At 39.4% G+C, this 12,317-nt stretch overlaps 1 protein-coding gene across 17 annotated transcripts in view; it reads right to left on the bottom strand.

The window, feature by feature from the left end:
* Positions 1 to 10,236: 10,236 nt before the first annotated feature.
* Positions 10,237 to 12,317, bottom strand: part of MATR3 (matrin 3) — a 28,859-nt gene continuing 26,778 nt past the window's right edge. For all 17 annotated transcript variants that reach the window (XM_045445344.1, XM_045445415.1, XM_045445358.1 and 14 more), the window contains one exon: positions 10,237 to 11,297. In XM_045445344.1, the coding sequence (XP_045301300.1) occupies positions 11,247 to 11,297 (51 nt within the window). In that variant the 3' untranslated portion in view covers positions 10,237 to 11,246. The remainder of the gene's footprint in view (positions 11,298 to 12,317) is intronic.

Below are 12,317 nucleotides of genomic sequence, written 5' to 3'. Positions count from 1 at the left end.
GGGGAGCTGAGGACTGAAGAATACACCTTACAGACTACGTTACCTCCAATAAATACATTGACACGAAACAGGAACATCTAATCTAGATAACAACAGCCCATTTGTTGGGTGTATGTATGTGATACACAGTGTCACACTAACAGTGACACCCACCCAATGACATCCAGAGATCCTGAAACAGAAACAACAGGGGCGCCTGGGTGGCTCAGTTGGTAGGGCTCCTCACTGACTGAGAAGAACCTGCTTGGGATTCTGTCCCCCTTCCTCTGTGCCCCTACCCCACTTTCTCTCGAAATAAATAAACTTTAAAAAAATATATAGAAACAATAAGCTAAGACAAACTAACAGAAGGATACTAACTCGTCTACAAGCACCTGCATTTAGAGAGGTTCAGGCACACACATACACTCTGAAGCTAGATCTTTGCGCACAGTCGCAAATTATGTGTATATGATCCCCGGGCAATATATGAAATCTTCTTTGTAGCTAAGGAAGGAAATATTCTGTCCAGAGATAATATAGAAGAGTGGGACCTCAAGGTCCAAGAGTTTCCTCTTCCATTATCCTGGTTGCACTGCCTTCCATACATTAATCCTTGCAATCATCATTGGCAAGCCTCAACATATATATTTTTACTGATACTAATCAATGTATAGTGTATAGTATGTGTAAAAAAAAATTGGATGTTTGAATAGGTATACACTGTATTAGAAAGGCACAAAAAGTAATTTCTTATCTTTGGTGAAGGAAGATAAGGGACTGAGATTTACTTTTTTACTTTTGTAAAATTTGAATATTAAAAGCACAGACCGGGGGCGCCTGCGTGGCTCAGTGGGTTAAGTGTCCACCTTCGCTCAGGTCATGATCTCATGGTTCGTGGGTTTGTGGGTTTGAGCCCTGCGTTGGGCTCTATGCGGAACGCTTGCTCCGAGCCTGGAGCTTGCTTCAGATTGTCTCCTCTCTCCGTCCCTCCCTGCTCATGCTCTGTCTCACTCTGTCTCTCAAAAATAAATAAATGTAAAGAAAAAAATTTTTTAAAGCACAGAGGGGCGTCTGGGCTAGCTTAGTTGGTAGAGGTTTCGACTCTTGATCCTGGGGGTCTGGGGTCGTGAGTTTGGCCCCATGTTGGCATAGAGCTTACTTAACAAAACAAAACAAAACAAACAAAAAAACCCCAACATGCTTTTAGTATCTACTAAAAGTAAGAAAAAAAGAAAAAAAAGTTCCCTCCACGGGAAGGAATCTAGAAGAGGGCTACTCACATTTAGGGCCATTTCACTCATTGAAGATCTGCTTAAAAAAAAAAGGTGGGGGGCACCTGGGCGGCTCAGTTGGTTGAGCGGCTGATTTTGGCTCAGGTCATGATCTCAGGGTTTGTGAGTTTGAGCCCCATGTCGGGCTCAGTCCCATCAGTGTGGAGCCTGCTTTGGATCATCTGTCCCCCTTTCTCTGCCCCTCCCCTGCTCATATTCTCTCAAACATAAATAAACCTTAAAAAAAATTCTGTTTTTGGTCAATCCAAAGCCCCAAAGAAGTGAACACAGTTGTTCTGCCATAGCCTCTGGGTGAATGTCTTTGGCTCTACATTTTCAGAGCTATAGTCTAAACTGGGAGGAAAGGTTTGGCTTTGTTGCTTGCTGGGCAAACATCTCTGGGAAGAAGGAGATGGTGTGGTTTTACAGGTCTGTGGAATATGATTCATCTGAGGAACCTGAAAGATAAACTATCAACCTGAGACTGGAAGAGGCATGAACAGGTGAGGAGAACAAAACCAAAATAGATGTTTATATAATCTGTAGTTGAACCAGACACTTAGAAGCCAATCACAAAATATTAGAATTTGTGACTTTGTATAAACCACTTGATTATACTGGTAATATTGAAAAGTATCTTTGATAAATTCCCATTTATTTTAAAAGTTTGTTTGAGAAAGACAGAGCGTGACAGTGGTGGAGGGGCAGAAAAAGAGAGAGAGAGAGAGAGAGAGAGAATCTCAAGCAGGCTCCATACTGTTAGTGCAGAGCCCGATGTGGGGCTCAAACCCACAAAACATGAAATCTTGGCATGAGCCAAAATCAAGAGTTGGATGCTTAACCGACTGAGCCTCCCAGGGACTCCAGTAAATCCTGGTTTATTTTAATCTGAACCATTTAAAGGCTTGCACTGTCTTTCTCACACAAAGGGGTTAAGATTTCAATTCCTGGGGCACTTGGCTGCCTCAGTAGATAAAAGCATGTGACTCTTGACTGTGATTTGGGAGTTTGAGCCCCATCTTGGGGATAGAGCTTACTTAAAGACAAAAAAATTGGGAATATAGTTCAAATACTATTCCCAGCTCACAGTGAGGGTTCACCATTGTGGCTGAGGAAGCTTGACGGGCCCAGAGTACTTCCTTGGTATATTCTGGATATCCTTCAAAGGACCCTCTGCTCATTTGCAAAAATGCTCATGCTATGTCTGGATAGTGGTGGTGATGATCTGTCTATGAATGCAAAGTGCTGTTAGTAGAGCAGACACTATCAACATTTTGCCAATTATAAGGACAGACACTTCAATGAGACTATTAGAGGTCCAGTTCAAATACAGTGCAGAAACCTATTTGGTTTAGTTAGTAAAATGAATACTAACTTGAGATGGAGATCTAAGTAGGAACCAGAAGAGAGTATAGTAATGAAGTCCCAGGATGGCTGTAAATAAGCTCCCACTCTAAACTTCAAATGAATTATGGTGTAATAATAAAACATTAGTTATTAAAAAGATGCATATATCCCTTGGTAGGGTTTGATACTTGATTAAAAAAAAAAGGCTGCAAAATAGCACACATAAGCTTCTAAAATTATATATTTAAGAATAAGTGTGTGTGGGTATAAATGCAAATATCTGATGGCATAGCAGTATCTGTAATAGTCTCTTTAGATTTCAAAACCTTAGAATAAAAAGTACCTTAGATTTCCAAAGATTTACTGTCTTCTGAATTAAAAAAAAATTTTTTTTAACGTTTATTTATTTTTGAGACAGAGAGAGACAGAGCATAAACGGGGGAGGGTCAGAGAGAGGGAGACACAGAATCCGAAACAGGCTCCAGGCTCTGAGCTGTCAGCACAGAGCCGGACGCAGGGCTCAAACTCACAGACCGCGAGATCATGACCTGAGCCAAAGTCAGACGCTTAACTGACTGAGCCACCCAGGCGCCCCTTTTTTCTATTTTTAAATGTTTTTATGTATTTTTGAGACAGAGAGAGGGAACGAGTGGGGGAGGGGCAGAGAGAGACAGAGAGAGAGAGGAGACACACAGAATCCTAACCAGGCTCTAGGCTCTGAGCGGTTAGCACAGAGCCTGACACGAGGCTCGAACTTACAAACTGAGAGATCATGACCTGAGCCAAAGTCGGGCACTTAACCCACTGAGCTACCCAGGTGCCCCATATAGTCTGAATTCTCAATTGCATTTATAAACAGAAAAAAAAAAATCACACCTTAAATAAAATCTATCTTATGTTCCTTTAGCAGTTTGGTAATGGTCTTGTCCCTATGCTCATTTGTATCGTGTGGAAGCTGGGATAAGTATGTACCCCAGCATCACCGAGTCTTTAGAAAGGACCTAGCACTGTACTGTGGTGGTTAGCAATGGCCCCTGCTCTGAATATTTATAATTCGGATGAGGACACAAGAGCATCAGGCAACAAACTATGAATACCTACCATGTGCCAGAAGCGTCCTAGACATAGACATCACATGGCAGTAACTGGCATGATCTTTTCCTAGAAAAGTTGTTGATACCACCTCACACCCATTAGGACAGCTACTATCAAATAGGCAAAACGTAGTAAGGCAAGAATGTAGAGAAACTGGAGCCTTTGTGCAGTTGGTGGAAATGTAATATGGTACAGCTGCTGCGGAAGACAGCATGGAGGTTCCTCAAAAATTTAAAAATAACATTACCATATGATCCAGCAATACCACTCCAGAGTATATATCCAAAACAATTGAAAGCCAGCTCTCAGAGACATTATTTGTACACCTATGTTCATAGCATTACTAACAGTTAAAATGTGGAAAGAACCCATGCCTATTAACAGATTAGTGGATAAGCAAAATATGGCATATAAATACAATGAAGTATTAGTCTCTGAGGAGGGAATTCTGCAATATGCTACATCATGGATGAAACCTATGTACATTAAGTGAAATAAGTCACAATAAGACAGATACTGTAGGATACCACTTAAACAAGAGAGTCAAAATCCTAAAAACAAGGTAACGATGGTTGTGAGGGGCCCGGAGAAGGGGTGGAGAGTTATTGCTTAATAGATAGCTTCAGTTTTACAAGATGGAAGAGTTATGGGGATGGAGGACGGTTGCACAACAAAGTGAATGTAACACCACTGAACTGTATACTTAAAAATGGTTAAGATGATAAATTGTTATATAGATTTTACCCCCCCCCCAAAAAAAAACCTATCCTTAGTTAAAAGGAGGATCAAATTTGTATAGGTTGAGTAGGCAGGATGAACAGGAGTTAGAAAGTAAGGTGAAGATGCAGAGTAGGTAAAGGTTTTTGCAGAAAGTGGATGTGTGTCTACATACTGCAGAATACTGGAAGTTGGAAGGGCAGAGGCAATTCCCCTAAGACTGGCCAAACCCATTGTGCTTGCTTTACACAGCTCAAAGCTGCTGCTTAAAATGACAGGTCATGGGGTGGCTGCGTGGCTCATTTAAACAACTGACTCTTGGTTGTGGCTCAGGTCATGATCTCATGGTTTGTAAGTTTGAGCCCCGTGCCAGGCTCCATGCTGGCAGTGTGGAACCTACTTGGGATTTTCTCTCCCTCTCTTTCAATGCCCCTCCCCTGGTTGTGCTCTTTCTCAAAAAAAAAAAAAAAAAAAAAAAAAAAAGCCAAGCCAGAGATATACCTGCTGCTTGTGAGAAGTAGCCACAATCAGAAAAATGAATTAAGAGGTATCACTACAGCTTCACCATCCATCACACTAATGAACTGCCATACTTCCCACCCACAGGCTCTCATGACACCGCAAAATAAACTACAGAATGCACATAAAGAAAGGATAAACTGGGGATTATCCTGATACAACTTGAGCAATAAAAATAGAAAACGAAAGTCCATATAGATTTGTAGTTGCCAAGAAAGTAGCTGTAATCCAATTGGTAAAGTCTTTTGATGTTTATAGCCAACTTTAAAAAAATGTTTTATTTTTGTGAGAGAGAAACAAAGCACAAGTTGGGGGAGAGGGGGCAGAGAGAGAGGGAGACAGAATCAGAAAACAGACTCCACGCTCCGAGCTTTCAGCACAAAGCCCTAAGTGGGGCTTGAACTCGTGTACTGCGAGATCATGACCTGAGCCGAAGTCCAATGCTTAACCAACTGAGTCATCCAGGTGCCCCAGGAGATTTTATTTTTAAATGATCTCTACACCCTTGGGGCACCTGGGTGGCTCAGTCCTTTAAGCGTCCAACTTCAGCTCAGGTCATGAACTCACGGTTCACGAGTTCGAGTCCCACATTGGGCTTTGTGCTGACAGCTCAGAGCCTGACTCTGCTTCAGATTCTGTCTCCGTCACTGCCCCTCCCCTGCTCGTGCTCTCTCTCAAAAACAACTAGATTAAAATTTTTTTTAAATGATCTCTACACCCAACGTGAGGCTCAACTTTAACAACCCTGAGGCCAAGCCTCGTATACTCTACCGACTGAGCCAGCCAGGCACTGCTATAGCCAACTTTTAGAAATGGAACAAAAGTCATTTAAATCTGGAGTCAAATAGCCAATGAGAAACTACTGCTTTTTAAAAATACTTTTTTAATGTTTTTTATCTATTTAGTATTTAATTGTTTTTATTTATTTATTTTTTAATTTTTTTCCTCAACGTTTTTATTTTTATTTTTGGGACAGAGAGAGACAGAGCATGAACGGGGGCGGGGCAGAGAGAGAGGGAGACACAGAATCGGAAACAGGCTCCAGGCTCTGAGCCATCAGCCCAGAGCCCGACGCGGGGCCCGAACCCACGGACCGCGAGATCGTGACCTGGCTGAAGTCGGACGCTTAACCGACTGCGCCACCCAGGCGCCCCTGTTTAGTATTTATTTTTGAAACAGAGTTTGAGGCAGGGGTGGAGCAGGGAGAGGGAGACAGAGGAAGCGGGCTCTGTGCTGACAGCAGAGACCGTTGTGGGACTGGAACTCACAAACTGTGAGATCACGAGCTGGGCTGAAGTTGGACGCTTAACCAAATAAGCCACCCAAGGCACCCCGAGAACCGCTACTTCTGATTGAAAGCTAGCAAAGTTGAGCAAATAGGAATTGGTCCTGCTTTAACACTGTATATACAAGTGCAAAGACTGAAACCTGAGTACTGTCCTGTATCAAAGGTAGGACATCCCTGGTGCTCTCGGCACATCGCACTTTGCATCGGGTCTTTGGGGCCAATACTTCGTTATCAATGCTACCACGTATGGAGCAAAAGGACATCATGGCTCAGAGGTCTTCAAAGCTGTACTTAATGCCATCTCACTCCAAGTTTACATATGCTACTGGGGTGGGCATTAATGTCCACTTTTTTGTCTACCACATCCAATATAGACTGCCTTTCCTTTTCATTAATTTTCACATTCTTTATTGTACATTTGGCGTTACGGAGTTCTTAAATTATGTTGACATTATAAACTAAGGCTAGAATTTTATGTTCATAGAAAGGCCAGTGCTAAAAATCTTGATAAATCCTGTAGTACGTTAACATAATCTTAAAAATTAGTATTACATTCCAACAGTCCTCACCCATAATTTGTTCATTTTAATCTCTGTAATCTGATACCTGTTTTTACCTTCAGATTTTTACCTAATAATGAGCACTTTGAGCCTCACCCAGTATCAAAGACAGTTAATCAATCAGCAAATTATATATACTTGAGGGACTGAGGTAGCTATTTTCATTTTGCTATTCACTTGAAACTTCAACAAACTAGTTGTTATTAAGCTTTTTCACTAGTTACTATGTTGTAATTCACAGTGGAAAAAGAGAAAAAAGGAAAAGAAACATCCAGTTAGGCAAAATAGTGAATTCCCAAGACTTTGTTTCTGCTGCACTAGCTTTCCTTGAAACGTGATTGTACCAAGTCCTCAGAAAATTACGACTCGAATGTTCTGAGCAATAGATAAAAGACACACTTGGGAAAGCAGTATCTAGGGTTCTGAAATGGAGTATCTCCCATTAGTTTTTATAAAAATGCTTTGCACAGGCTTCCAAATGGTGATTATTTCCCACCATTTCCTGTAGTTGTTTGCAACAGTAGCAAAAGCAGCACTTCCAAAGGAGTTCCTAAAGCAGGCTCGATTACAAATGCTTAACCAAAATACTTCTGTTCAGCTACAGGTAAGACAATCATTCTCAAAGTGTGGCCTCTTTATGTGACATCACCATCACCTAGTAACTTGTTAAAAATGCCAATTATCAAGACTACCCCTAAACTAGCAAATTAGAAATTTAACCCAGCTAGTGCCTAGTGACCCAGCCACATTTTATTTCCAGAGAGAGCACATGACAGCACTTGAGTGGGGAAAGGGTAGAGTGAGAATCCCAAGCAGGCTCCAAGCTGTGAGCACAGAGCCTGATCTCATGAATCCTGAGATGACCTGAGCCAAAATCAAGATTCAGATGCTTAACCAACTGAGCCATCCAGGTGCTCCACAGCCATGTCTTAACAAAATTTCCAGGTAATTCTGATGCATGCTAACATTTGAAAACCAAACTAAAGGAAAATAATTCACACTATCATTTTGTTACTAGTGTTGACTCTAAGCATCTTTTTTAAAAATTTGAGAGAATCCCAGGGAAGCTCTGCACTGTTAGCGTGGAGCCTGACATGGGGCTTGTTCCGATGAACTGAGACCATGACCTGAGCTGAAATCAACAGTCGGATGCTCAATTGACTGAGCCACTGAAGTGTCCCAACTCTTAAAAAATCTTGACCTCACGCCTAACAGTCACAGGACTAGCATCAAAGTGAAGGGCATTCTGCTTTTAAAAAGGTTTTAAGTAACGTCTATACCCAATGTGGAGCTCAAACTTAAAATCCCAAGATCAAGAGTCACATGCTCAGGGGCACCTGGGTGGCTCAGTCAGTTGAGCTTCCACCTTTGGCTCAGGTCACATCTCCTAATCCGTGAGCTCAAGCCCCACATCAGGCTCTGTGTTGGCAGCTGAGTGTGGAGCCCGCTTCAGATTGTCTCCTTCTCTCTTGCAAATAAACATTGGTGGGGGTGGGGGGTGGGGGGGGAGTCACAAGATCTGCCCACTGAGCCAGCCAGGTGTCCCTGGAAGGGCATTTTAACCCCAGCTAACAAACAGCTCAGGGTTGCCAGAGAACACAATCCCAAACTCATTACCATTCAATACTTGAGCTTTCAGCTATACTAAGCTATATTCTATAATGGAGACCAGTAAGAGACCACACAGAGCTGCTCCCAGCCCAAGTACAAGCGATCTTAAATAACCCACACTGGCTGGACCTAACATTTCATGATTCAAATTTTTTAATGTTTATTATTTTTGAGAGACAGAGCATGAGCAGAAGGGCAGAGAGAAAGGGAGACAGAATTGAAAGCAGGCTCCAGGCTGTCAGCACAGAGCCCAACGCAATCACTTGAACTCACCGAGAGATGGTGACCTGAGTTGAAGTTGGATGCGCCCCCACCCCTTTTTAAGATTTTAAAGGAATCTCTCCACCCAAAGTGGGATCCGAACTCACAACCCCAAGATCAAGAGTTGCAAGCTCCACTGAGTCAACTGAGGCACCCCGCTGTTTTTAAATAATGTTCTGCAGTGTTCCAGCAGTTTTCCACTACACATCATTCTCTTCACTCAGTAATGTTACATTCTACTGTTCAAACCCACTGAAAATCCATCATGAACAAAGCTAGGCAAAAAATAAAGTCTATTCCTCTTTGATAATTCTAATACCTGCCATTAACACTTAACAGGCTGTATTTTGTGTCCCCCATCACCCTAAAAGAGGGGCACGAGGAAACCTCTAAGAAGGAATTCAGGGAATAGAGTACCTTAAAATTTTTCTTAGAACCTTATTTAAACTATAGGAGATGGTGTAGTTGGTGGCCAGAAATTCACTCTGCTCATTAATAAAATTTCAAGTGAAACTTTTAGGGTACCCTAATCAGTTTTACAGCTAGTCAATGAAAGCCTTATCAGAGTCACTCTGAGATCCCACATTTATGAGCTATATAGGCTTAAAAAATACTACTACTACAAATTTAAGGGGTTTCTAAAATTTTCCTTCACAGAGGATTTACCTAAAGGCTAAAATGGTGTCAGGCAAAATGTTCTTAAACTTGACAGCAGGTTTACGTGGAAACATTCCCATGAAAAAAGGTTTGCCATAATCTGGGAAATAGCTGTTACAGATTTATCTATCACTGGTAATTTATGTATGAGAATTTCTACTTCCTAAATGTTATCAAATGAAGACATTAAACTTTTTTTTTTGTACAGCCTGATACAGCCAACAAAGTAGGACCTACGGAAAAAAGCTATCACTGACAGGAAACAATTAGGGATTCCAATGCACATAAAATACTTTGGGTTGCTTGCTGTTAGTTAAGTTGGAATTAAAAGCTGGTAATTAGTAAAGGCCAAAATTAAACTACAGAAGTAAACTGGCAAGGATTTTTTGTACATGTCACATTAGAAAAACATTAACTGCCTCTGACAAGTATACCATAAAATTTTGATTCATCTTTTAATACACCTGGATCTAAGAGTTTCAAAGAATTCCTAGAAGTTCTTGTATTTTTTAAAATTAAAAATTTATTTTTAACAATAGGTAATAAATCCCTTATACCAAGAATCCCAACAGATTTTGAAAAGCTAGTAGAACTAATTCTTGATATTCCATGTTATTCCCAACTTTACTGTTTTATACTTAGGCCTAAACACAAGCTTTTACCATTTCTTCACCCTTAGCATTTTAATGTCCAAAGATTTTTAAAAGCCCCATTCCACACACCATTTTTTGTCATGTAACAGGAACAAGAAATCCACCAGCACCAAAAACTTTAAAACTCAGTTCTTTAGTAGCAGTCTTTAGAACACTCTAGATTAAAAATGTAATAATTTGTTAAAGCATGCAAAAGAGTGTAACAGTGAATAAAAACCACAACTGACAAAAATATTGGTTAACATTCCAAATATGTATAACCAATGAACTTGGCCTAGGTTTTTTGTTTTTTTTTATTGGTATTCACTTCAGAAACTTGAATCCACAGATATAAGCAGTATATTACCAGAAAGTTACAAGTAAACACAGATTATACATGCAAATTTCTGTTCACAAAGGTCACATGTGCAGGTATATGAATTAGAAGCGTGCGTCTAGTTTATGGCCAAACTTTTTAAAATGCAGAAATGTAAAATTACATCTTGAAATATGAAGAGATGGTCTACACACTTCAAAAATCAAATGTTGCTTATACCAGATGTATGACAGCTACAGGATTCAAGTGACAAGCAATAAGATCTCAAGAAATTAATACTGCTCAAAGGGAACGGGAATATTTTTACATTTCACTGAAAATACATTGACTACTAGAATACGAAATCTAGCAGGAACTTAGGGGAAAAAAATTACAAAAATCTAAAGCCAATTACTTAGTATTTCTTATTACCTAAACAACAGCATGACATTAAAAGAAAACTGCACCTGCATTATAATTGCCAATCTCATATTAATGAAGATATCCAAATAAAACGCAACCAAAAACCTTCAAACTCCAAATGATGAGAAGTCTGCAAAAGGCTCAGATTAAAATGCGGAATGTTTCAGATGAAAGTAATAAAAATACCATTGGTTTTGTTCTTTATTCAATGGAATCAAAAGTTTTGACATTTCTTTGAAGCGTGGAACTAAATTTCATTTCTCTGAATGATTCTAGGTATCTTTTTTCTTAGTGGTGCAAGTTGTCTTAAGTAACTTACAAGTCAGTCTCTACAAAGTACTTCTGTCTGTTACCATTTTGATAAAACAAAAACAATTCTTCATTAACTTAACCGTATATGTATTTTTGCTGTAACACTTAACACATGAACAGACATCTAATATTTTTCCACTAAAACAAAAGAGTACAATAGTTTTCTTCTAACTACCAGTATTGTATTTAAAAAAGGTTAACATTAAAAACAAAGAACCATTATTTTCTTTGAAATTGTTAAGCTTCTTGCACATCTTAAGCTTCCTTCTTCTGCCTGCGTTCTTCTGCCAATTTATTCAGAAATTTCTGAAAAGGAAAAAAAAAATTACACGGATTAAATCACATAAGAAACACCTAAGTGAATTCCAAAATGAAATATTCTATCCAAGTTTATTCAGAATTTGAGTGTAATTTAACTACAACCTTACCAATATTTTACAAATTCAATTATTCTTGTTAAGTCAGTGTACAAAACTAAACTAGTTCACAGTACACAAGATATGGGGGAGAATAAAATGTGAAAAAAAGATTATTTCAACTTGCAATTAATATTAACTCACACAGTTAAGAAAACAAAGACCATATTTGCATAGAAGAACTGCCACTGCTCCAAAAACACAGATTAGTTAAAATAACATGCAATTTATTCAGTGTGCCTTCAATTAAACTAACATTTTCTTAAAGGGCCAGCCAGCAGTATTTATTTTAAGTCTGTGGGCTGTTCTTTATTTCATCTACTCAATTCTGCTGTTACAGCAATAAAACCAGCCATAAACAGTACTTAACTGAATGACTGTGACTGTGTTCCCCCAGAACACCTCATTTACAAAAGCAGTGGCCCCTGTATTACACACCTGTAACTTCTAGGGTTCTTGGACATACTAAAACATTAATAAGTAACCTTCCCTCAACAAATCTAAAAGATCCAAAGTTTTTTTGACTTTTGGGTAGAATTTCTCAACTCTATCACAGTTTCTCCAAATTGCTGAGAGGGTTAAAAGCCACTATATCCTTAAGCGAAAAAACACTCAGGAAAGTATCAAGTCATTATCATAATCAGCAAAAATGTAGTGCATGGTGAATTTTAATGAAGTTGACAAAGTTCCTTTAGAATAAAGAGAGCCACCTCTCTTTAGAACACCTCCAATAGAACAAATATCTAGAAAATTATAATAGCTAGAAAATATTTACAAGTCTATCATTTATAAAGTATCAAATACCAGGATACAACTTGTGTCTTAATACTCTTCTATGTAACAGTTTCTGCCTCCATACAGCTAAATACCAAAACAAGTATTATTTGTTTGCTGCTACTAATGGGATTAA

The sequence above is a fragment of the Leopardus geoffroyi genome, chromosome A1 (assembly GCF_018350155.1).
Source record: "Leopardus geoffroyi isolate Oge1 chromosome A1, O.geoffroyi_Oge1_pat1.0, whole genome shotgun sequence".
Lineage (NCBI taxonomy): Eukaryota > Metazoa > Chordata > Mammalia > Carnivora > Felidae > Leopardus > Leopardus geoffroyi.
The sequence above is the reverse complement of the archived record's forward strand: the minus strand, read 5'-3'. Positions and strand labels throughout refer to the sequence as shown.